The following is a 23,113-nucleotide window of genomic DNA, read 5'->3' as shown; positions in this document are numbered from 1 at the left end:
TTTGGGTTTTTTTAGGTATGTGATGAGTGTTTTGGATTCTGCAGGAAAAATTCAAAAAATTCGATATCCATTAGGAGGCGTAGTAGACAGTACGATGTCTTGAAACACGGATTCGAGTAAGGATCCCTCACCCTATTCTCCGTTATAGTAAATTGAGGTTTGACGTTGCATAATTTCATATTTTTATGAAAAGTTAGAGAACCCTAAAAATAATTATAGGTCACTAATGGAGGCGGAACTGATTAATTTACGATATTCTTGATTTTTTATTTATTTTCTTGTACTGCTCTATTTGTTTGTTATTATATGGTGCATGCTCTAAATTTATATTTCCTATAGTCTTATCGATTTATCTAGTTTATTCGACTATATACTATCAACATAAATGTAATTTAATTGATTTGTAAATATAATATGAGATAGTAGTTTGCATGGTTAGTTGTTTTGTTGATGGAAATCTCTATGTGAAAGACTTACTGGATATTCAGAAAAATGGCAGACGGATCCGGTATATAGGGAACCCTACCGTGAACATCACCTCAATCGGACGGAGTGGGAAGTCTCATACCAGAAAGGTTTGGGAGATATGGTTCACTCTCATACTAGATGAGGTATCGAGACGATGAAATATTTAACGCTCATTACTGAACGGGGTATAGGGACGATCGGTTAATTGTTAAAATTAAATATTAGGTTCACGAGTAGGGGTACATAGAGGTACTAGTAAGCAAATAAGAAAGAAAAATTATTGTCACTTGTTCTCTTTATGTGTGAAAATGAAAAATAGTATGCATATGGGTCTTCATAAGTTGCTTTTTAAAAAAACTCATTATGCAAATACAGAATAAACGGTTTTCTTTATATTAAATGAATTTATATCAAATCAAGGTCTCTATTAGTTATTTTTTTTTATTTTTACCAATTTTTAGTTTTTCGTATCTGTGATTAGTGTGATATTCTTACTAAACTAGTGTAACTCACCATTTCATTAAGCATTTCAAATCACGAAAATCAAGATTCAAATCCCAATCAGTAAGAAAATTATGAGTAGTTCACCACTCGAACTCCCTTCAAATACTAGTAAAAGTCGTTCTATGATATTTATTTATTTGTTTTTCTTTAATTACCATTTCACTTTTAGAATGAACACTTTCATAATTTTATTGCACTATGCAAACAATATAAACTCTAAACTTTATTATTCGCTTTCGCATTTAATTTATAAATTCATCTCTATTTAAATTCTGGACTTTTATATTTACTCTGTGTTTCCTTCAGTAAAATAGATATATATATATATAATGTATATATAGAATCTTATCATTTCATGATTTCAAAAAGTTTCCATTTTATAACATATACATCTGGATGTATACAAAGACAATGAGGATATTATCTGGAATGAAGAAATTACCTAGAGGAAATCAGAAGCCGTAGATATGTATAATACGAACAAAGCCACCGTGACCCTACCCCTCATGGATTTTGCAATGCCTTAGAAAGGAGTTAGTGCTCATTCTTCCCTTTCAAGGAAAAAAAGCGGCTGATCCCATGAGAAATTTTCTCTTCCTCCAGAGCAGATGAAGAGGAAGATGAACTTGACTTTGTCAGTGTGTGATTAGGGCGTGTTGAGCTCACTGGAGATCTAAATGAATGAATTGCCTCAAAATCAGATGGGCTTGATGTCGAATTGCAATACTGCACTGACTCCTCACTCACCCATTGCATATCAGTAGAAGCAACACTGTCCATCTCACCTGTATCAAACTCATTCGAAAAATGGATTTCTTGAGACTTTGATGAGCATTTATAATTTGGTTTACCATCTCTTGAATTTCCATCCATCTGAAGCTTCACACTATATTGAGACCTGCCAATATCTGTGTGAGGGTGCAGAGCTTGCAATTGCTTGCCAAGAAGGTATATAGTCTCTTGACAGGCTGCAAGCTTCTCTGCCGCATCTGCTCTCTCTCTTTCCTGCCAAAGAGAAGGGTAGCAGATTTTTTACTCTTGCTTCCAAAGTTAAATGGGAATCATAAGTTTGAAGCACGATAAAGAACAATGTTAACGTTCAAGTCTGATGCCACAACAAAGCAGTTCGTAAAAGGGAATAATTACACCAAATAACAAAATCAAAGACAAATAAGCAAGAATTGTGGGCCTGATAAGTGAATGAGCTGCAAAGAAATATTGCATATCTGATAGAATCTCCCTTCCATATTTATTCTGTAACAAAGTATTTTGCAGTTTTTTGTCATTTGAACTTGTGAGTAGAACATGCACCTATACAGAACTTGTAGGAGCAGTCTGGCAAGAAGTTTTAGATGGGCAACCACAGAGGCACACAGACTACACCTTGTGGAGAAACAGAGTTAATTGCAATCCAGTGTCATGTTGGAACACTCGTTTTTTTATGCAGAATTAATATCACGTACCTGTTTGGCCTTGAGGTCAGAATGGGCTTCAGACAGAGAAGAACACTTTGTGGAGGTCTTGTTCCTTAACAAAACAGAAAAATTGAAGGAAAAGTTAGTAAAATCCAGCATATGTTAAGTCATGCCAGTTAGCAACTTAATTTGCCAACCAAGAAACCAGTACTGCTCAAAGTGCTAAATTAACAAAAGGATATATTAAAAAGTTAAAACTGATTCATGGCTAAGTTGAATCTCCATTTAAAGTCTTGCTTTAAAGTTTTGGAAAAGATTTTTTGGCTGAGTAAATAAATCCCAAACACCCAAAGTCCTTGAGATAATTTGAATAACCATTTCTTAAAACTGCTCAGCACTAACCTTTGAATTTTGTCTTGAAGGTCAGCACATCTGGCAAGAGCATGCTGATGGCTGTGCTTCTCTTCTGATAGCTCAATCTCCAATTTCTGTTTCTTTTCTCGCAAAAGGTTTACCTCAGCTTCTAACTCCTGGGTACAGACTTCAAGTGACTTGTAAGACTCTGTCATGCATTTTAGTTTTGTTTCTGCCAAACTATAGAGTTTTTGAGAGGAAGCCAATCGTACTTTTAATTCTGTCAGGAGCTGTTCTTTTTCCTGTACCTGCAACTTTGTGTTGTCAAGCTTTTGAGTGCATATGGCCAGAGCCATTCCCATATTATCTTTCTCTAACTTCAGCAGCTCCAACTTTTCCATGAAATTGCACGATGTCAAGTTCGAGATAGAGCCAGGGCCTATCTTTCCATCTTGAGCAACCTCTGCATCAGAACAGGACTGGAAATCCTGGTGATATTCATTACTGTATGTCTTCTTAGATGAGTCATTCTGAACAACCTTATTTTCAAGTAAAGTAACTTTGTCGATATACTCACCACCAGTAACGTCTCTACTTCCGTTATTAAAACCGAGAACCAAAAAATTCATATCAGTCACTTTGTATAGAACATGAGAAAGTTTCAGAACAAAATCAACCAAACCCCTTTCGCTGCAGGTGAATTTATGAACAGAAGTAGAGAAATCATCTATTTCACTCAATCCACTCCCACTGGAAGTATCCTGAAGAAGAATTGCTTCCCTGACAAGTGATAAAACAAATTTATGAATACGGGAAATAGCAGATGCCAAATTTGTCGTCAAAATGTTGTTCATGTTGGTACCAGGTTCCCTGTCTTGACTAACTGATATCTGGTTCTCTCTGGTTTGACCAGAATAGTGAATGCAAGGCTGTTCACTGGAAAAGACAATATCTTTGTGAGGTACCTCAGGGATAGAAGAGAGAGACTGCTGAGATGAACTTTGTATTTCCTGGATTGCACATTTAATATCCTCAACAATTTTCTCAATATCAGAGTCCAGAATTTGAGACTCAAATATCTTATAAATTCTTGATCGGAGCTTGAACAAGGGCAGATACTCTGCACCAGTTTCAACCTCTTTCTCTGAGGATTCTACATTAGAAAGATCCTGTTCTTCATTTGAATCAACTCCAGGTTGCTGTTCAGTGACAAGATCACCACTGACTGAAACTTCAAATTCTGCATGCAAATTTCTGGAGTTACTTGGATTAGTTGAAATAGAGATGGATCCATCAACATCATTAGCTGCAAGTCTCTCCATTTCCAGAAAGTCATCTAGTAATCCCAAGTGATTTTTACTCTTAGGCTTACTAGATTTCTCACTGATATTTTCTATTTCTTGTTGACAGAAATCAGAGGTCACTGGTGCACAAGATTCAGAAGAACTTCCTCCTTCATTCCCATCTGCAGACATAGAAGCCATAATGGGAGAATTACTTATATATCTCCTTGATGATTCTTCAACAGGATTGCCAAGATCTGCATTTTGGCAACTTCCCTTCTGATTGAGGGTCTGTGCTTTCAAACTTTTAAGCTCACCAGCCATCTTGGCACAAACGTCTCTGGAAGCTTGCAGTTCACTGTTTCGATTTGCTAAAGCCTCTCGAAGCATTTTTGTCTCTCCCTCCATTGTCAATACACGTGTGGTAAGACATTCATTCTCTTTTTGGCAGTGTTGCAAGGTATCAGAAGAAAGTTCTGGTTTTAGAGATGACTCAGGATTATGATTTTTAACCAGAGTTCTCTGCTTTCGGGGTTCACTGACTTCATGGTCCAAATGCTCAACCTCTAGCCTCATTTGAGCCAATGCAGCAGGCCCAGGCAACTTCTTCCTAACGAGGCCACGTAGTCTTTGGCACTCTGCTTCTAGCTTTGCAATCTTTTTGACTCCCTCGAGATGCTGCTTGTTTGCAATTTCTGCAGACCTTACACTCATGTTCTTTTCCTCATTACGGATATCAAGCTCCTTAGACGCTACATGCAAATCATACTTAAGTGCATTTATCTCCTTTTCCTTTGACAGGATATTTCCCTTCAGATATTCTATTTCAGCTTCAGCTTGAGATTTCTTTTCATTAATCTCCAGTATCAAATTAGATCGCTCTTGTAATGACCTTGAAAGTGCTGCATTTTCAGCAGCTGCCCGCAGAAGCCTTTGATCCAAATCTGCTATTTGTGCTTGAAGCTCCAGCTTAATTTTGTCCCATTGGCTGGTTTTAGATAGAACAACCTCATGCAATTGATGTTCACTTTCATCCTTCACATTCCTTATTTGCCTCATACACTCTTTGAGAGCACCATCCAAATGGGATGTTCTATCCTCTGCAGTGAGCTTCAATAGAGTGACAGATTCAAGTTGACGCTTCAATGCAAGATTTTCCGATTCAACCTTTTCCCATCCTAAAGAATGCAGGGCCATTATAAGAATCAATGTGCTCAAAGTGAAAGAATCAATCTTTTACCAGGACAAATGAAGAAAAGAAAAATTCAAATGCACTGCTTTATGGATAAAATAAAGGCAAAAGAACAAGCATTGACTGTCACTGGAATTCAGAAGTCAGACTATTTTATTCCTAGGTACTTAAGCAAGAAAACTAATGTCCAGGCAGTAGAATGATGGTATACATTCGATTTTTATCCTTTTCATCTTTAGTTTTCTACATAAGGACTACAATTGACAAGAATTTAGATCAGACCTGAAACAGCCTCTTCAGCCACTTTTGCATGCTGTATAACCAGACTGTCTTTGGCACTAATTTCAGAATGAGCAGCAGAGAGCTGTTCCTTCAAATTCTTCACTTCACTCTCAAATAATTTGATTTGATCTGTCAATGTATTCACTTGACCTCCCAACCCATTCAGATGTCTATATACATCCATAGGTATTTGAACATAGTTTACCTTTTTATAGTTTTCCTGTAAAAAGAAAAGTAATGAGGGAAGAAAGAATTAGTTATCTCAAATAGAAAAAGCCAAAAGAGAAAGATCTGAAAGGTAAACCTTGATGGATCAAATACTGAAGTCTCCAAACCATCGATCCCCACCAAAAAAAAAAAAAGAAATAATACATAGATACTGGATGAATATGATAAATGAATAGAAACATATTGCTCATCTATTGCTTATATATTTCAATGAAATGGCCATCAAATTGTCTAGTCTTGGCAATTCTAGGAACAAACCTGATCTCCTAGAGATGCTAATGAAGACAAAGAAGCGCCAGCAGAATCTGATACATTCACCAGCTTTTCACCTATGGTCTTATCAGATGATTTTTTCTTCCAAGGCCAATTACGGCGGTCCATCTTGTTCTTACAGTATATATCCTGCAATCATTTTTTAGGAAAGTAGAGTGATTTTAATGAAAAATAATAATATAGTACATAAAATTAGCATCTGACCAAGCTCTGATACTTGAGTTGGTAAAAGATAAAAACAGACATATTTCGGATTGAATGATTAAGCTTCAATTCTTCTAATATTACTCACACCAATCTTACACCAAATACCTCAGTTAACCCTCTGAGAGATCACATTTGCCTATAACCTACTACTAAGCTTTTCCTGTTTACTTGAAACATAATCAGCGCACAAGTATAAGATGTTGCACAAGCAAACAGCTCCCTCATTCTACAGAAAAAGTCCAAAACTTCAAATAAAATTTGCAAAACTCGAGCACATGTTAGCATCTCGCACGAGACAAGTATGCAGTAACATGCATTATGGATTTTGTTTTTCAGGGAACTAAAACACGCACCAAATTAACTTAAAAGAATCAGCATATCTCCTTGGCATTTATCAGAACAAAGAAAGAGATAAACATCTGCCATTAGTTTGAGACAAATTTTAGCTCGTAACTGATAAAAAAATTGAAAGAGAACTGAAAAAAAAAATGTCCTTCTTGATCCTTTTCCAGTTAATGGCCAAAATCATCATTTGTCAACGCGTCAAACAAGAGGGGAAAAGAGAATCCTAACCCAGCTAATGTCCAAAAACTTCATAATTGTTATAAAAGGAACATCTCTGAACGACAAGTCAAAGGACATATAAAACTAGACAGACTACAGTAAAATTAACAAAGGCCTTTCTTGATGCTAACTAGTAGCTATAGGTAATCCTCTGCCTCAATAATAAACATCACAGGGGGAAAGCGATAACCACATTAACACACAAATATAGAACGGAAGAAGAAGAACCAGTCTAAACACCATAATCAAAATAATAAACAGTCATGTACGCATATATATATACACACACACACACGTGTGTGATGAGAATTTGGAGTGAAACATATCGTTCAATCGAAATTTACACCCCAATAACGTTTCCACAGAACTCCTCTTTGTCCCTCAGAGCGTGAAACAGAGGAACTATTTGAAACGCCGATACATAGACACACAAAAGGAACTCACCTGAAGAAATGACAGACTATCACTATAACAGAGTAGATCTGCAAGAGATTACCAAGAACAAGGACTGTGATCGAGAACTAGAACTGAAAATTTATTCGTGTTCTTCTTCAGTTGGTTTTCCGAGTGTGAAATAGACAAAAAAGAAGAGGGAGCCAAGAGGAGCGGGTAGTAGAAGAGAGTGAGGAAGCCAGAGACATGCGCGTAGGTGTAGTCTGTCACTTTTTAAACGCTCCCCCTATAAAAGAAAAGCTGAGTCACCATCATCAGCGTCTAATTATTATTTTTGAAATCCTGAAAATTGTTTTCTACTATCTTAATTACGCATTTGCCCTTTTAAGCTGTGGTTGTATACAGTGGGGTGCACGAAAAGACCTGTACGCTTCCCCACGTGATGCGTCGTTTTCTGGCTCGCGACCGGCGAACCTGATCGTCATGACAGATGGACTGATTTGATGAGATATCATTTTATCGAACATGGAAGCATTCAAGGAGCTCCCTTTCCTGGACTTGTTTTGATTGATTTGGGCAAAACAACGAACAAGTTGTACGACATTGCGCTTCGTAGAACTTCATGGACTGCAGTTGCACCATATTAACCTAACCTAATTAATAATTTTTTATTACTTTTATTTTATTCAAATTTATTAATTTAACTAATTACTATTTAGTTCAATAGTTAACGTATCTACTCTATTATACAAAATAATAAATTCAAATTGATCCATCCAAGTTGATAAATTTAAGTCAATTTGTACTACTCAAATACACGTTTATTTAAAAATTATTTATCTTATATTATTATAAAATTATTAGTTTCATACGATAATAATCTTTTTTTTTTTTTTGAGATGATAAAGAAATATTTTATATATATATATTATAAATTTATATTACTTTTTTTTTGTATTTAATATAAACGAATAAAATTTTTATTTTACTTGATAATCACACTTTTATTAGAATCTATGTATTATAACAAATGCTTAATGGCGTTACCTAAAGTAATAGCTTTAGTTGAGTTTTTATTTTATCTAAATGTTTATTGTAATTTACAACGACTATGTTTTCATTGCATAAAAAGCTCGTATATTTTTCTGAGGTCCAACCCATGCTTGAATTTAGGATTCGCATATATTGCTCGCTCGTAATCTCTTATTGCATGGAGTTATAAAAGAGAATAATACATGCATATATATACACGACTTATTATTCAATTTATTATTTTGGGAATCCAAGTATATTTGTCAAACTATCTTAATTTGGGACTTAAGAAAATAGTTGCTTTATTTTATTTTTTTTATAAAAAAAACTATAATAGAAAAAAGAAGAAAGAAAGGATAACCGGCCCTGATTTATTAGTCCAAGCCCCGTCCAAGATACTAGCCAGCCCACTAGTTTTCTTTCAAAAGAAACCCTAAGCCTAAACCATCTCATTATCCTCATATAAAGTCTCCTCCTTTCATCAATGGCCAAACCCTAAACCTTCTTTCTCTCATTTCTCAGTTTCACGCCCGTCCAAATGGGGCGAGTTATTCGTGCTCAGAGGAAGGGTGCCGGCTCCGTTTTCAAGTCCCACACGCACCACCGGAAGGGACCTGCCCGCTTCCGTAGTCTGGACTTCGGCGAGCGCAATGGTTACTTAAAAGGTGTGGTGACGGAGATCCTGCACGATCCTGGCCGTGGTGCCCCTCTTGCTCGCATCACTTTTCGCCATCCTTTCCGCTACAAGAAGCAGAAGGAGCTTTTCATCGCCGCTGAAGGTATGTATACTGGCCAGTTTGTGTACTGCGGTAAGAAGGCTAACTTGATGGTCGGAAACGTTCTTCCTCTACGATCAATCCCTGAAGGTGCCGTTGTCTGCAACGTCGAGCACCACGTCGGTGATCGTGGCGTTCTCGCTAGGGCTTCTGGTGATTACGCTATTGTCATCAGTCACAACCCCGATAACGACACTACCAGGTTAAATTTTGCTTTTTATCGTAATTTTTCATTCTTCACATAGTTCATTTTGTTAATTCGTGAATTAGTTTATAGGTTGATGGTCTGTTGGATATCTGTTTAACTTTGTTTACTTAGATATGGCTGTTACCATCTGATTTGATCAGCTTTGCTTAGTTTTGATGTTTCTAGGGTTAGCGTAATCTATTAGTTGCTGATGAATAAGACTAGATGTTTAATCTAGAAGTATATTCTTTACCTCCTGTTATTTATTGTTAGTATCTGGTTAATCTGCAACTAGTTTTGCTTGTTGCTATTATAATTCTCTATCATTGTGAAAGTATTTGATTGGTGGTTTGAAGGGAGTCTGATTGGTAATTTATTGAAAATCTGATGGAGATGTTGTAAAACCTGACGATTGATACTTTAGCTGCTAATGTAATTGCGAATAAGAATGGGCTTTTGTTAAACATGCAAGTTTTGCGTGAACTGATAACTCTCTTGGCACCTCACCGTGCTTTGATTTTGGGGTTTCAAAACCTGTTATGAGGACTCCTTAGAGCCAATAAAAAAAGCAACTTTTGGGTTAATTCATCCCAATATATTGTTCTGTTTTTTGGCAGGATCAAGCTCCCATCTGGTTCTAAGAAGATTGTTCCAAGTGGGTGCCGAGCCATGATTGGTCAGGTTGCTGGTGGAGGAAGGACTGAGAAGCCTCTTCTCAAGGCTGGAAATGCTTATCACAAGTTCAAGGTGAAGAGGAACTGCTGGCCTAAGGTCCGTGGTGTAGCTATGAACCCAGTTGAGCATCCTCACGGAGGAGGTAACCACCAGCATATTGGTCATGCCAGTACCGTTAGACGTGATGCTCCTCCTGGCCAGAAGGTTGGTCTTATTGCTGCAAGGAGAACAGGTCGTCTCAGAGGACAAGCTGCAGCTACTGCCGCAAAGTCGGACAAGGCTTAGAGAGTGGTATTCCTTGGCTGCTTGCATTTTTTGGTTTACGTTGGTTAGAGATCTTTATAAGACAATCTGCTAAGCTGTAGAAGTTTTGTTGAATTGCGAAGCTACACTGAAATTGAACTATTTTATGAGTTGATTTGAAATATAGCTACATGTTTTGTTGGGATATTTATTTGCTTATCTTTTTCTCCTGATCTGTTTTGCTTGTCTTTCGTTTTCTACTTCATATGCTTCTAGGATGGTATGTGGATGTGTAGTATTCTTCTATAGATGAGTTGCGGTAGGTAGTAGACCAGCAGGTTGGAAGATCGAACTGTGTATTTGGTGCTTGATGATGGTGGCTTCCATTATTTCGACCTTTTCTTTTGGTTTCAGGTTGATGATAACAGTTGGTTCTTATTCTGTTTTATAACTGAGTTTCTGGATGAGTTTCAGCTGGAATATACACTCTAAGGCATTTTTGTTGGTTGAGTACCTTGTAAATCATTGATCCTTAAAGAACCAACTTCAAAAGCGCCATACATGCCAGGAAACCATTACAAGCTATTTAAAAGGTTTATTGATCAACATAATTCTCTAAACTGTGAATTTATAGATGCATTGTCAATATCTAAGCTTTCGGTGATAATGCAAATAATGCAGTCAAATTCCTTTCATGAAATATTCTACTGTTAAATTTATAATTTTACCCTATAAATAATATTCTTTTCTAAAAAATTAATCAACTCTACTAAATTTTTTTTTTATGTACCACCAAAATGTAAATCCGAGTTTATATGTTTGCGGAGGTAAAATAAGAAAAAAATCAGATACTCAAATATTCAACCCATATATTGGAAATACAATAGATATAAAGTCTCCCAAGTCCTAACCCATATATTCGTGAGCCGGAGCCATGGGCTTGTACATGCCCCCAGAGGCCACAGGTTACCACAGCGCGGTTGCACGAAGCCAAAAATAAGGACACACGTACTCGATTAAAACTTCGTTAGCAGTCCCAAATGTTAGAATACGGTAAGAAATCCTCTGCTTGTTAGCATAATTGGCCGACCCGAAAAGTCTCGGTTCCATCGCTCTGTCTTAGACAGACCTGTGCAATCAATGGATTTCTCGGAGAGGAATGCTTCTCTCCTGATTGTTTTCCTGCTCACCATCTTAGTGCCGGAAAAGGCGCTGTGCATTCGGTTCCCGGATCGGATCTCGAGCGCCGTCGCCGAACCGTCAGATCAACCCCTTAAAACGGCGGTTTTCGCTCTTGGTAGCTTCTGGAGATCCGAAGCTGTATTCGGTTGCGTTCATGGAGTTGTACGGACCACCGTCGGGTATGCTGGTGGATCCAAATCCAATCCGGAGTACAGAAGCTTAGGCGAACATGCGGAGTCCGTACAGGTCCGATATTTTTCTCCCTCGTTTCCTCTGATACCGGATTAATCTTTATTTGTGTTGATATTTGGTTGATTGATTAATTGATTCGAGCAACTTTTGAATTACATTAGCCGGCGATTCAATGTACTTCGGGTTTAGTCTTTGATATTTAAATGCGTAGAGTAGGGAATGCTTGATGAAAATCTATGGAAGATGAATTCTTGTACAATCGAAGATGAATTCTTCTTGCTTCTGGATTAAGTACTTTCTTACTTAAACTTAATCTGCATATGTTAGCCCTGGTGAAACTGCTGCTCTTGCTGGAAGTTCAATCACTTGAGAATACTTAGATTAGTCTTGTCAATGGTGACAGTGACAAATGGAAGGATATTTTAGGCTTTATCAGGACAGGTAAGTGTTGATGCCTGCCCTTTTTCACGGTTGCTTGTTCTGAAATGCATAGGATGAGATATTGTAGAAATGTAGAGAGATGCTGATCTTCTTTAAGGTCGGCTCTGGCAAGTACACTTCATTGAAACTGGCACCTTGTTTAAGGTGGGCTCTGGCAAATCCTATTATGTTTCTTTAGTTAATGACAAAAAATCCTTCATTTGTAAAATTGGATTTTAGTTTTTAGTTTGAATCAATTTCCTTTCTAGCTTAAATTTTTGTAGAATGGATTTCTAATTGATTTTGGAGATTGATTTCTAGTTCATGCCTGGTAACTGAAAATTAGAATTTTGTTTACAAGCAAAAGAAGAATTGGAAATCCTCTCCAATAATTTAAGGGAGTGGAATTAAATATTAGAATTGCTGTGCACACTGTTAACAAGAATAGAATAGAAGCTGAGCCAAACATGCCTCTGGAGGACTATATAGTTAGAGGGTGATTGACTTCTGGATGATGCTAAGGCATGTTTTCGGATGCCTTTAAATTCATTAACTTGGCAAGCACCTGCCAGAGATCAATACAATAATTCATTGGCACTGTCTCCCACAAGTTTTTGTCATGATGACCCTGATTTGGCAAATATATTTTTTTCAACTCAACATTGCATAGAAAGTAGAAAGTGTTATTTCCCTGAAGCCAGTTCTACTTAAGCATGAAATGGTGCTGATAGGCAGAATCTTTCCATTAGATTACAATAATTTTCCCAACTTTTTGGCCTCTTTGGTTTTTGCTTGACTTGGAATTGGATTTCATAGTTTACTTAAGCTCTATCTGAGCTTGTCTAAATTTGAATGCAATGTGGATTACGTGCAGGTTGAATACGATCCAAGGCAAATCAGTTTCAGGCAACTTTTAGAGGTTTTCTGGTCAGGTCATGATTCAAGACAGGTGTTTGGTCAAGGTCCTGATGTTGGTAGTCAGTATAGGTAAAAGGAATCGTAGGTCACTTCTTTAGTACTGTAATCCATCCTGAATTTCATACTAGAGAGCCGTTGTGTATCGACAGGTCCATTATTTTCACTAATGGGTCCGAAGAGTCCAGATTGGCTGCTACCAGCAAAGAAAGAGAGCAACTTAAATCAAAGAGCAGCGTTGTGACTACTCAAATTCAACAACTTGGAGCATTTTACCGTGCAGAACCTGAACATCAGGTTTCCTTTTATGTTCCGTGGTTTACTTTATGTTCCCCTTCCCATATACTATCTACCTAATCTATATCAATTCCACCGGATAAAAATTTTATAGATATTATAGCTGTAATTTTTGTTACAGATAATCAATTGCATTCTGTGGAAGAAATCACATTCTCTGAAAGAGTAACTTGCCGTGCTACTGAATTTGCAGAAATTTGAACTCAAGAGGAGTCCATTCCACCTACAGCTGATTGGAAACTTGCCAGAAGAGGAACTCGAGAGATCAACTCTTGCAGCAAAACTGAATGGCTATGCAGCAGAGCTCTGCCCACCTAGGATTCAGAAGCAAATTGATGCAAAAATCAAGGACATTATTAGAAAAGGTTGGCCAATCTTGAGAGAGATATAGCTGACATCTGGCATGGAAACTTCACATTCACGCACTCGGGTGAATTCTTTTGTGGGAGTATTAGTGTATCTCGAACTGCTTAGATGGATAAAATTACACTGTTTAAAGTCTTTGGACATCTCTTTAGTAATAATACTTTGTCCATATATGGCATAGGCATTTACAATTTTGTGCATTTCCCAAAACCTTAACCTTAGTATTAATTGATTTTTCCCTTTTTGTTGGGAATTTTTGTGCACGAAATTACAATTAAATGTGTGTTTTAGAAAATTGATCCATCACTCGGTAATAGCTAATCTAAATGCTGCAAATTGGTTGTAAACAAGGTTGTCATTTGCATTTTATGAGAATGAATGATTTATTAATCCATTCCACTTTAGTAATTATACAAAAAAAAAAATTTAAAAAGAGTTATTTTAAAAAGTTTTATTATATTAGGTCAGAATTTATACGAATCTATTAAGTTCAACAAAATAATACGATTTTAAAATTATAAACATATCAATAATTTTAAACAATTATAATATTGTGTACTTAATAATTATTAGTAAATAAATATTATTAAAATAAGAGAATTTATATTATTAATAAAATATTTATCACAGAAATCTATGCATTTTCAGTTTAATAAGATTTGAAATATATTGTTTTTATTTTATCTGAAATTTTAATTGTAATTTTATTTCTATTATTATCAAAATAAATGTTGATTATTTACAAATTCTATTTAAATTTTAAATTTGTATTAAACGTTTGTCTAAAACAAATCCTAGTAATAGCCAATTATAGAAAAAAATATATATATCCTTATATGCTTCGGGTAAATGATGTCCAATCACAGCGCGCAACCACGCTATCATATAGAAAAAATCTTCTATACCACGTGTCACCTAATGATTGGCTAGCTTCAAGGTAATAAAATGGGAAGCGAGCGCGTACACATAAATGGTTCATTGACTTTGACTCCCTCTTGTGCGGCGAGGGCGAGAGATAATCGGCGTCTATAAAGCCGACTTGTGGGGAGTGATTTACAGAAGAGAGAGAGCTACTCAAGCCAAGCGCAGAGAAAAACCCTCAACTAACTGTGTCCGTGAACGCTGCGAAGATAGATTCGGATCGAAAGAGGAAGAAAGATTCGATCTCGTCGGCAGATCGAACGGCGGAGAAGGATAGGGCGAGGGAGAGGGAGAGAGGAGATCGAGAAAGGGAGAAGGAGAGGGAGCGGGAGAGAAGGGAGAAGAGAAAGAAGAGCAAGATGGCGAGTAGCGGCCAGGTGAGGGCATCGCACATTCTGATAAAGCACCAAGGGTCTCGCAGGAAAGCCTCATGGAAGGATCCGGAAGGCAGAGTAATCATGAATACCACTCGTGATTCCGCCGTCTCTCAGCTCAAGGCCCTCCGCGAGGACATCGTTTCTGGAAAAGTTAAGTTTGAGGACCTCGCGTCCCGATTCTCTGACTGCAGCTCTGCCAAGCGCGGCGGAGATCTCGGTATATCCCTTCCCACTTTCTCCTGCTCTTTTCTATTTCTGTTGCTTTGATTTATCAAAAAGCTAAAGTGTTCGAGCTAATCGAGTAGTTGTTCTTGATTTGTTGAGTGGTGAATTTCTTTTAAATGAGACTTGGAATAACAAAGGTTTCTAGATACTGAGCTCTGATTTTTGATGATTTTCCCCTATTTTCTCTATAACAAACAAAATGCACTGGTAGGTAGTTCTTGATCATTATATTCGATATATACAAGTATCCTCCTCTGCCGTACTCCGTAGCAGACTCCTGATGTTCAGTTGCGGTTTGTAAATTGTAGTATTATCTTCGAGGGCTCTAAAATGAATTTTGCTATACTTATTTCAAAAAGAAAATGAATATTGCTGTACTTATCATGTTATTTGCGCTTGAAAAAGTGAATTGAGGCTGTTATTGAATAGTAAAATGCCTTAATGTGCTGTTTTCCTTGAACTGAAGTGCTTTTTGTTGCATTGAGTATATATTAAACGCAGGAACCCCCTCTAGATGTTATTTCAGTGTTGCTATGACGAGCTTACCTCTTACATAATCATCTAAAATTAGAAAGGTTTATCAGTTCCCCCAGAAATTTAGACTAACTTGATTCGAATGCAAATGGTGGTCAAATGTGCTGAGTTGATCTATTGGTGCTAAGGAGAGAGGATTTACTGGGCGTTCGTTTAGGTTCACTGTGTAGTTTTGTCTAGCCTATTGGTGCTATGGAGAGAGGATACAGTTTGTTTCCCGACATTATTATATTGTGTTGACATTAGTTCCTCGAGAAGTCAAGAGTCGAGATTATTATGCTGATTAGTCAACAGTCAAGATGTAGGATTGAGGTTTTTATTCTTATTTTTTCCGAATAAAGGAGGGACAAGTGTTACTAAATGTTACTATACTCTTCCCATATTGGATTATTGAATGTTCATTTTGAGTTCTAGCTGCTGATCTTCAGAGCAAGCCTCTGGAACTGGCCTTATAACTAAGGATAGACACTGCATTTATGCCTAAACATCTTGCTTGTTTGCGATCTAGCATGATGTCAGCTCTGTGTTGCTGCGTGTTGTCCTGTTATTCCGGGGGCTGACCTTTATTGGTTTGTTGACATGCTGTTTCTCGACTTTCGAACATTTTTAGAGATCCTAATCTCTGCTACTTAGAAGAGAATCTGATTGATTGGACACTTTTTCACTGTTTAGCAATTTTGTTCAAATCATTGCACACAACTATAGTGTCCAAATTTGCACATAAATTGCCAGAGTTGTCATAACTGAATCCATTTCTGTATCATAATGACTAATGTTGCTGGAATCTTGTCTAATGTTATTTCTTTTCCAATAACGTTATGTCTGGAGCAATTTCATAAATTCTTTATTGAACTCATTTAGAAATTTACACGCCTTAAATTATGAGAAGCGAAATTTTTATTGGAAAATAATAATAATTAAGTTCATAGATGGTTGCAACTCGAATTAGAATAATGCAGTCTAAATTTATCCACTTGAAATTTTCTAGAACTCAATTTTTATCATTTTTTCTTAGAAAAAATAAAATAAGACTAGGTTTTAATTTCCAAATGAATTCAAGATAATAAAATAATATGATTGATTAACATAACCATAATTTGTTTCAAACATACATAACCTAAGTGACAAAAAAGATTAAAGCTTCTGGTTCTTTTCAATTGTTGTCCTACCCAAATCATTTTTCCTTACCTTTGCACGTAATTAGCATACATGCCAAATTGAAGCACACTCCCACATGCTGGTTTCAATAACAGTCCATATAAATTTGCTGCAGGTCCTTTTGGCCGAGGGCAGATGCAGAAACCCTTTGAGGAAGCAACCTTTGGTCTCAAGGTTGGTGAGGTAAGCGACATTGTGGATACAGATAGCGGTGTTCACATCATCTTGAGAACTGGCTGACTTAACATCAACCAAATTAATTCCACATGCTCAGCAAATACGATCCAAGGAAATTCTCGGATTGTTCTTTCCTATTTTTTGGCAAAGTATAATTGCAATATGACCATCTTATGATAATCTCTGCCTAGAGCTATTCTTATATGTGGTATCTCAATGGTGCAGATGTGTACCTTGGATTATGCTTTTCGATTGGATTTTTAGACTTTTGATTTCGGTGACTGGGTGACTGCAGAATTTTAGGCTCTGATTTATTTCTCTATTTGCTTTTGGTTTGATTTTTAGACACTCTTGGTTTGGTTTGCTTTTGCTTCTGGTTTGGATGGTGCTTTTGATATCTTCGTTTGTTTCAATGTTATGAAAATTTAGTTATTTTCATTTTTTGTAACAATTTTAGTTACCAAGTTTTTAATTATCAAATTAGGGAATAAATTACTAAACTTAATTTACTTAAAATTTAGAACCCCCCTGGATCCTCCAGATTTTGTCCATGACGTTTTTATCTTCGTACATACCAACAGCTATTTGATCTGCAAAGATGGCAAGGTTCTTTCATTATAGAATGTCAAATTCTTACCAAAGATTCTTAATTCATGTTATATCCGTTTTGACGTTTCTATCATATTTTAAACCCACTTTTATGAATTATTACCAAATGCACTAACAGAATCTTTTCTGATAAATACTTTTTAATTTTAGACCAAGTTCCTCTCTCTTGAGACCACATAAAACCAACTTGGAAGGGAAACAAGGTGAACGAAATAGATTGTTTATCGGTTTAGAACTGAATCGGAATAGAATCAAATGAGAAGAATTTTTTGAGTTGAAGACTCAACCAAATCTTAAGTTATTCTTGGATTTTTAAGTGAATAAGAAACAACAATATTTATTGCACCGAATGTCTTATCTAAAAAAAAAAGATTATTATTGCATGATTGTCTAAAAAATAACAGTTTCGACAAACTGGTTCTCGATACGGACACTAGAAAACCAAAAAATCGGTCCACTTTTATCCGTTATCATTCCAAGTGAAAGTAAGACTAATATAAATTAAAAAGAATAGTCTGATACAGTTGGATTCTGAACCAATAGCCACCAAAATAAATAATATGGTCTAAACCAGATAAGTCAGCAACTAGACTAAGTTAGGGTTCGGCCCACGCAATCTACAGGCTTCACCGAGAGAAGGGTCATTTGTATTATATTCTTTGGGCTTTTGGCAGCCCTAAAATTTTGGTTGTCCCCTGGACAACATCACATTCATTTGCAGCCGTGACCGCTTGCTCTTTAACAACCCAGCAACTGGGTGCCACCTCTAAACAGCGTGGGCCCATTGATTTGATTATTCATAAAATTACCATGGGAGCGATTCGGCTGAAACACTAATTACAGAGAAGGCCATCATAGAGAGATCTTGTGTAGAAAATGGAATTTTCTTGCTTAAACAGCCATAAAATTACATAATTACTTAATAAGGAACCAATCACATCGCACCGCAATTTTGGTATCAAGGATACAATCGTCATTTTAAATGGACCAAATTGGTCAGTGATTGGGCTTTCCTCCATTGACCGAATTGACCTCCATATCTGAGACCTGAGCTGGTATTCACAGTATAAAAACCAGCTGGGAACAGATCAAGAGAAAACCGCGTCTCTTTCTTTTCTCAATCAGCTCTTAAATTTTTTCCAAACTCCACCGTCAAACCACCCGCACTCTTAACTTTCTCTTACTCGCATTTTCAATCAAACCCCACGGATCAAACGGATCAAACCCGAAATGGCATCCGAGAACGACACCCCCAAATCCGGATCCGCCAACGGTGACGCTGCTACTAGTCCCGCGGCCACGCAGCCACACAAGGTGGCGCTGATTACCGGCATTACCGGTCAAGACGGTTCATACCTGACGGAATTCCTCCTCAACAAAGGGTACGAGGTTCACGGTCTGATCCGTCGCTCCTCCAACTTCAATACGCAGCGTATCAATCACATCTACATCGACCCCCACAACGCCCACAAGGCTCGCATGAAGCTCCACTATGCCGACCTCACTGACGCTTCCTCTCTCCGCCGCTGGCTCGATACGATCCGCCCCGACGAGGTCTACAACCTAGCAGCGCAATCGCACGTCGCTGTTTCATTCGAGATCCCTGATTACACCGCCGATGTTGTCGCCACTGGGGCCCTTCGACTATTAGAAGCGGTCCGATCTCACATCTCCGCCACCGGGCGCGCTCACATCAAATATTACCAGGCTGGATCTTCTGAAATGTTTGGATCCACTCCACCTCCGCAGTCTGAAACCTCGCCTTTCCACCCTAGATCCCCCTATGCAGCCTCGAAATGCGCTGCGCATTGGTACACCGTCAATTACCGGGAGGCTTACGGGCTATTCGCATGCAATGGGATCCTCTTCAACCACGAATCGCCGCGTCGCGGAGAGAACTTCGTGACCCGGAAGATCACGCGAGCTGTGGGGCGCATCAAGGTGGGTCTGCAGAGCAAGCTGTTTCTGGGGAATCTACAGGCGTCGAGGGACTGGGGTTTCGCTGGGGACTATGTCGAAGCGATGTGGATGATGCTGCAGCAGGAGAAGCCGGACGATTACGTGGTGGCGACGGAGGAGTCGCACACGGTGGAGGAGTTCTTGGAGGTTGCCTTCGGGTACGTGGGGTTGAATTGGAGAGATCATGTGGTTATCGACAAGAGATATTTCAGGCCTGCGGAGGTGGACAACTTGAAGGGCGACTCAAGCAAGGCGAGGAAGGTGCTTGGATGGAAGCCTAAGGTGGGTTTTGAACAGTTAGTGAAGATGATGGTTGATGAAGACATCGAATTGGCTAACAGGGAGAAGGTGCTTGTGGATGCTGGCTACATGGATGCCCAGCAGCAGCCATAATGGGGCCTTTCCTGGTTATCGATATCATTATTTGATGCTTCATAGAGAGAGTATAGTTTGATTTCCAGAGGAGAGTACTTATTTGATGTTCTAATTCCAGTGTTTTTCCTTAAGCTGTTCGATTTTATGTAACCCAATTCATTCAATTTGCAGATTATAAGCAGTCCGACACTGTAAAACGATTCTACAAAATCAGCTTGGATTTTTTAATTAGATTTCTTGGCTGGCTCTGCAAAATGTTACAATTCTCTTCTTCTACCTTTTTCGGCACTAAAACAGAGTAATAAAAACCATCAGTTCCTCCATTTTGCACTTCATATAATTGAATTTTTTAAGGTGTTAATTCTGCAAAATAAACAGATCTCCATCCCCTTCCCATTTAGAGCCATTAATTAAACTCACGTGATCTATATGGGGTAAATAGATTATCTGGAAAAAAAAAAAGAAAATCACGGCAATTTGGCAACAAAATATTTAGTTTAAAAAATTGTTGCTCAGTTTGCAATTATTAAATAAACTTAACACTTCGAATTTGAAAATATTCAAAGTGAACATCTTAGGGAGTCAGTAAATTAATAATATTGGTTTCCTGTTATGTAGGAACTGTTTTACATTTAACTTGTTTTCTTTAATTTTCCTACTCTTATCTCAATCTCCTTCCAAAAATAACTTCCCAAAAATTGGAAGCATACCCACCTTCCATGTTTATGTTTCCTAATACTGCAAGTGACTTGAAAGGAAACAAACTGTCCTCCATTTCATATAAATCAATTTATTTTCATTTCAATTTGCAACTATCAAAATGTTTAATACAAGAACTTACTATAATGTGGCTCAATCTCTATGTGAGAGACAAATTAGTAGAATTCTGTGGAACTATATGCCAGAAACAAGAGGAGTCAGTCATGCTTGTCCTCTGTCTCTGTAATAGAGCTGGAAGGGGTTCTGTTTACAACTCTTTGCACAACAGAAGAGCCAGAGCTGATCTCCAATTGTGATGTTGGAACTGCAAATGGTTTGACGGATGTCCTTAGAGATTCTGGACCCTCTGCAGCAATTCTCTTGCACAATGCATCACAGTTGCTAATGACCTCAGTCAACCTCCCTTTAAGTTCTCCAATCTCTACCTGCAATCCATGAACTGCATGTGTTTTCCAAGTTAAATGATGTCCATAACCCATTGAAAAATGTCAGTATGATATTCCATAGAAAGAGTCAGAAATGTGAACCCCCAGAATATAATAGAGATCAATTACCTCCAGACAAATGCTGGGAAGTTGTTTTCATAGCAGACACCGAGTAATTAAAACGTTGGAGAAGTTTAACTGCCAAAGCATCTGCTACTTCTATTTTGTTCTCTATCTCCTCCTTCAAAGTTTTAGTTCATCAAAATGTATGCAACACAAAATGTTCTAATTCTTATAAAATATAGGCAAGAAAAAAGAATTTGAAATCAACTGAAAGCTCTGTCTAGAGCAAAGAATCTTAGTAAAAGAGTCAGAGAAAGAAATGTCAGCTAAGTGGGAAACAATTCAGTGTCTGAGCAGCCTAATTCTGCTGGCTAATGGTTCCTCATTTCCCCACCATTTAATGGCTAAAGTTGATGTTTCTTAGTTAACCTGTTTCCCAACGAAGATTCTCACAAAAGGTAAGTCTGAGCTCTCAAAAAACATCAAAAAAGAGAAGTAGCCACTAAACCTTTAAAGTGATAACAATTTCCCAAATATGAACCCGTATAAAGAAAATTTAGGTTCAAAAAATGTCATAGGATCAATGGCAAGCTCTCACAACAAAAAACAAAGATTAAAACAGAAAAATGCTGATGATTCCCACACTTGAAGAGCCTGAAGACACCATCATCTAGGCCTCATTTAGATTCACCTTGTGTTAGACAATCCAGTTTAGAACCGTATATAACAAAAGGTAATTCCAAACATCAGCATCCTGGGTGTAGCTATTGACATTTCTTTTGTTAGATGACATTTTAAAATAGCCTTTGATCCATCACCATCAGAACCCAATTTTAGAAGACCTTAAAATCGGAAGTATTCTTTGAGGTGCTGTCATATGCTGCTTTCAACAAGTCTTCCTTCTGTTATTAAATCCAACCCAAATCTTGATCCAAATACAAAAAATACAAAAATCAACAATTTATAGATCTTATACGGTATAATTTCCGGATAATCCACAAAAGAACTGATCAAAACCACCAAATCTCTTATGATTACTAAGCTACAGCAGCAGAAATAGAGTTTATAACTGAAGAGGCAAACCTGTTTCCTGCTAATCTCTTGAGCCTTTCCCTCTTGCCAATCACGGTACGTTAAAAATAGCTCCAGTATCTCCTTAGGATTTACATAACCTAATATTTGAAAGTTGAAGGGCACAGCCAAAGTAATCCCGTCACCACAATCTCCATGTTGATGATAATCAGCATATAATAATATCTAAGAATCAATTCATCACTGGCATTACTAATCCAGTATGGATTATTTAGGTCATGTTTAACAGGAGGGCTAGCAGAAGTCATCTAGCAAAGCTGCATTAGCAACAAAACATTAATCCAGTAAACTGTAACAAGCAAGCTTACCGGAAGTCGAAGAAGACGATGGTTTTCTAACTAAAATGTCGGTCAAGCTATTCTCTACCGGCGGTGACTTCAGTATCGGCGTTGCCTATAATTAGACATTCAAAAATAACCAAAGAAAATAAGCTCTGTTAGTCTGCTAAGTGAGACACCAGGATATCTAATTAGCCAAAAATATATATGCATAAAAACGAATCCCTGATTGTTCTTTTTCCTTTTTTTTTTTCCTTTAATTGGAGAAAATTATAAACGACTCTCACAATTTTCAAGGATTTGAGTCTCTCCAAAATGGGATCCAGGGTTTCTGGTCGCTGCGCAACAGTGGTGATCCCTTCACCCGTTCCCTACATACGCAATTATGGAATAAACAGACGCATATCAGCGAGAAGGCAACAAAATAAAAATCAACGGAGCTGTGAGGGGTTTACCTGTGAACCTGCGAGCGTTGAATCTGAGGTTCCCATTGATGGTAATCTCGAATTTTCGTTTACTCTGGAGATTTCAGTTAAAACACGAACACATCTGAGAAACGTAACGGAGTTCGGCCGATTGCCACTTTCTGCTTATCGCAGGGAAGAAGATGAAGGAAACGTGTGCCAGTACCCGCAGATTTTTACACGCCGTTGAAGTGTTAACGTCTGTCCTTTCGTTTCCGGTACTTGGGAATCATCAGCGACTCAGCTTGCAGTTTTCTCTTGAACCGGCAGGACAATTGGTTCGGCTGA

At 37.6% G+C, this 23,113-nt stretch overlaps 6 protein-coding genes across 7 annotated transcripts; 4 read left to right on the top strand and 2 right to left on the bottom strand.

The window, feature by feature from the left end:
• Positions 1-1,323: 1,323 nt before the first annotated feature.
• On the bottom strand, positions 1,324-7,431 carry LOC110822280 (filament-like plant protein 5). Of its 2 annotated transcripts, none has more exons than XM_022052352.2 (6): positions 7,215-7,431; positions 5,985-6,128; positions 5,499-5,718; positions 2,790-5,202; positions 2,436-2,499; positions 1,324-1,977 (listed from the first exon to the last, which is right to left on the bottom strand). In XM_022052352.2, the coding sequence occupies exons 2-6, from the start codon at positions 6,105-6,107 to the stop codon at positions 1,507-1,509; spliced, it is 3,291 nt and encodes a 1,096-aa protein (XP_021908044.2). In that variant the 5' UTR covers positions 6,108-6,128; positions 7,215-7,431; the 3' UTR covers positions 1,324-1,506. The 2 variants fall into 2 exon arrangements, with proteins under 2 accessions (XP_021908044.2, XP_021908045.2); XM_022052353.2 differs by having other exon boundaries at positions 7,267-7,431.
• Positions 7,432-8,649: 1,218 nt separating this feature from the next.
• Positions 8,650-10,283, top strand: EMB2296 (Ribosomal protein L2 family). Its single transcript, XM_022052545.2, has 2 exons — positions 8,650-9,173; positions 9,776-10,283. Exons 1-2 carry the CDS (start codon positions 8,734-8,736, stop codon positions 10,116-10,118), a joined length of 783 nt encoding a protein of 260 aa, XP_021908237.1. The 5' UTR covers positions 8,650-8,733; the 3' UTR covers positions 10,119-10,283.
• An 857-nt stretch (positions 10,284-11,140) lies between these two features.
• MSRA5 (Peptide methionine sulfoxide reductase family protein) lies at positions 11,141-13,639 on the top strand. Its single transcript, XM_022052179.2, has 4 exons — positions 11,141-11,504; positions 12,745-12,857; positions 12,938-13,082; positions 13,276-13,639. The coding sequence occupies exons 1-4, from the start codon at positions 11,217-11,219 to the stop codon at positions 13,471-13,473; spliced, it is 744 nt and encodes a 247-aa protein (XP_021907871.1). The 5' UTR covers positions 11,141-11,216; the 3' UTR covers positions 13,474-13,639.
• Positions 13,640-14,429: 790 nt separating this feature from the next.
• PIN1AT (peptidylprolyl cis/trans isomerase, NIMA-interacting 1) lies at positions 14,430-17,278 on the top strand. Its single transcript, XM_022052511.2, has 2 exons — positions 14,430-14,963; positions 16,779-17,278. Exons 1-2 carry the CDS (start codon positions 14,729-14,731, stop codon positions 16,901-16,903), a joined length of 360 nt encoding a protein of 119 aa, XP_021908203.1. The 5' UTR covers positions 14,430-14,728; the 3' UTR covers positions 16,904-17,278.
• A 1,250-nt stretch (positions 17,279-18,528) lies between these two features.
• Positions 18,529-20,046, top strand: GMD1 (GDP-D-mannose 4,6-dehydratase 1). Its single transcript, XM_022052584.2, has one exon. The coding sequence runs from the start codon at positions 18,680-18,682 to the stop codon at positions 19,799-19,801; it is 1,122 nt and encodes a 373-aa protein (XP_021908276.1). The 5' UTR covers positions 18,529-18,679; the 3' UTR covers positions 19,802-20,046.
• Positions 20,047-20,557: 511 nt separating this feature from the next.
• LOC110822268 (uncharacterized) lies at positions 20,558-23,109 on the bottom strand. The gene is made up of 6 exons (XM_088217413.1): positions 22,817-23,109; positions 22,649-22,732; positions 22,392-22,476; positions 22,075-22,163; positions 21,058-21,169; positions 20,558-20,942 (listed from the first exon to the last, which is right to left on the bottom strand). The coding sequence occupies exons 1-6, from the start codon at positions 22,850-22,852 to the stop codon at positions 20,701-20,703; spliced, it is 648 nt and encodes a 215-aa protein (XP_088073539.1). The 5' UTR covers positions 22,853-23,109; the 3' UTR covers positions 20,558-20,700.
• Positions 23,110-23,113: the final 4 nt, after the last annotated feature.

The sequence above is a fragment of the Carica papaya genome, chromosome 4 (genome assembly GCF_054855325.1).
Source record: "Carica papaya isolate Zhongbai chromosome 4, ASM5485532v1, whole genome shotgun sequence".
NCBI lineage: Eukaryota > Viridiplantae > Streptophyta > Magnoliopsida > Brassicales > Caricaceae > Carica > Carica papaya.
The sequence above is the reverse complement of the archived record's forward strand: the minus strand, read 5'-3'. Positions and strand labels throughout refer to the sequence as shown.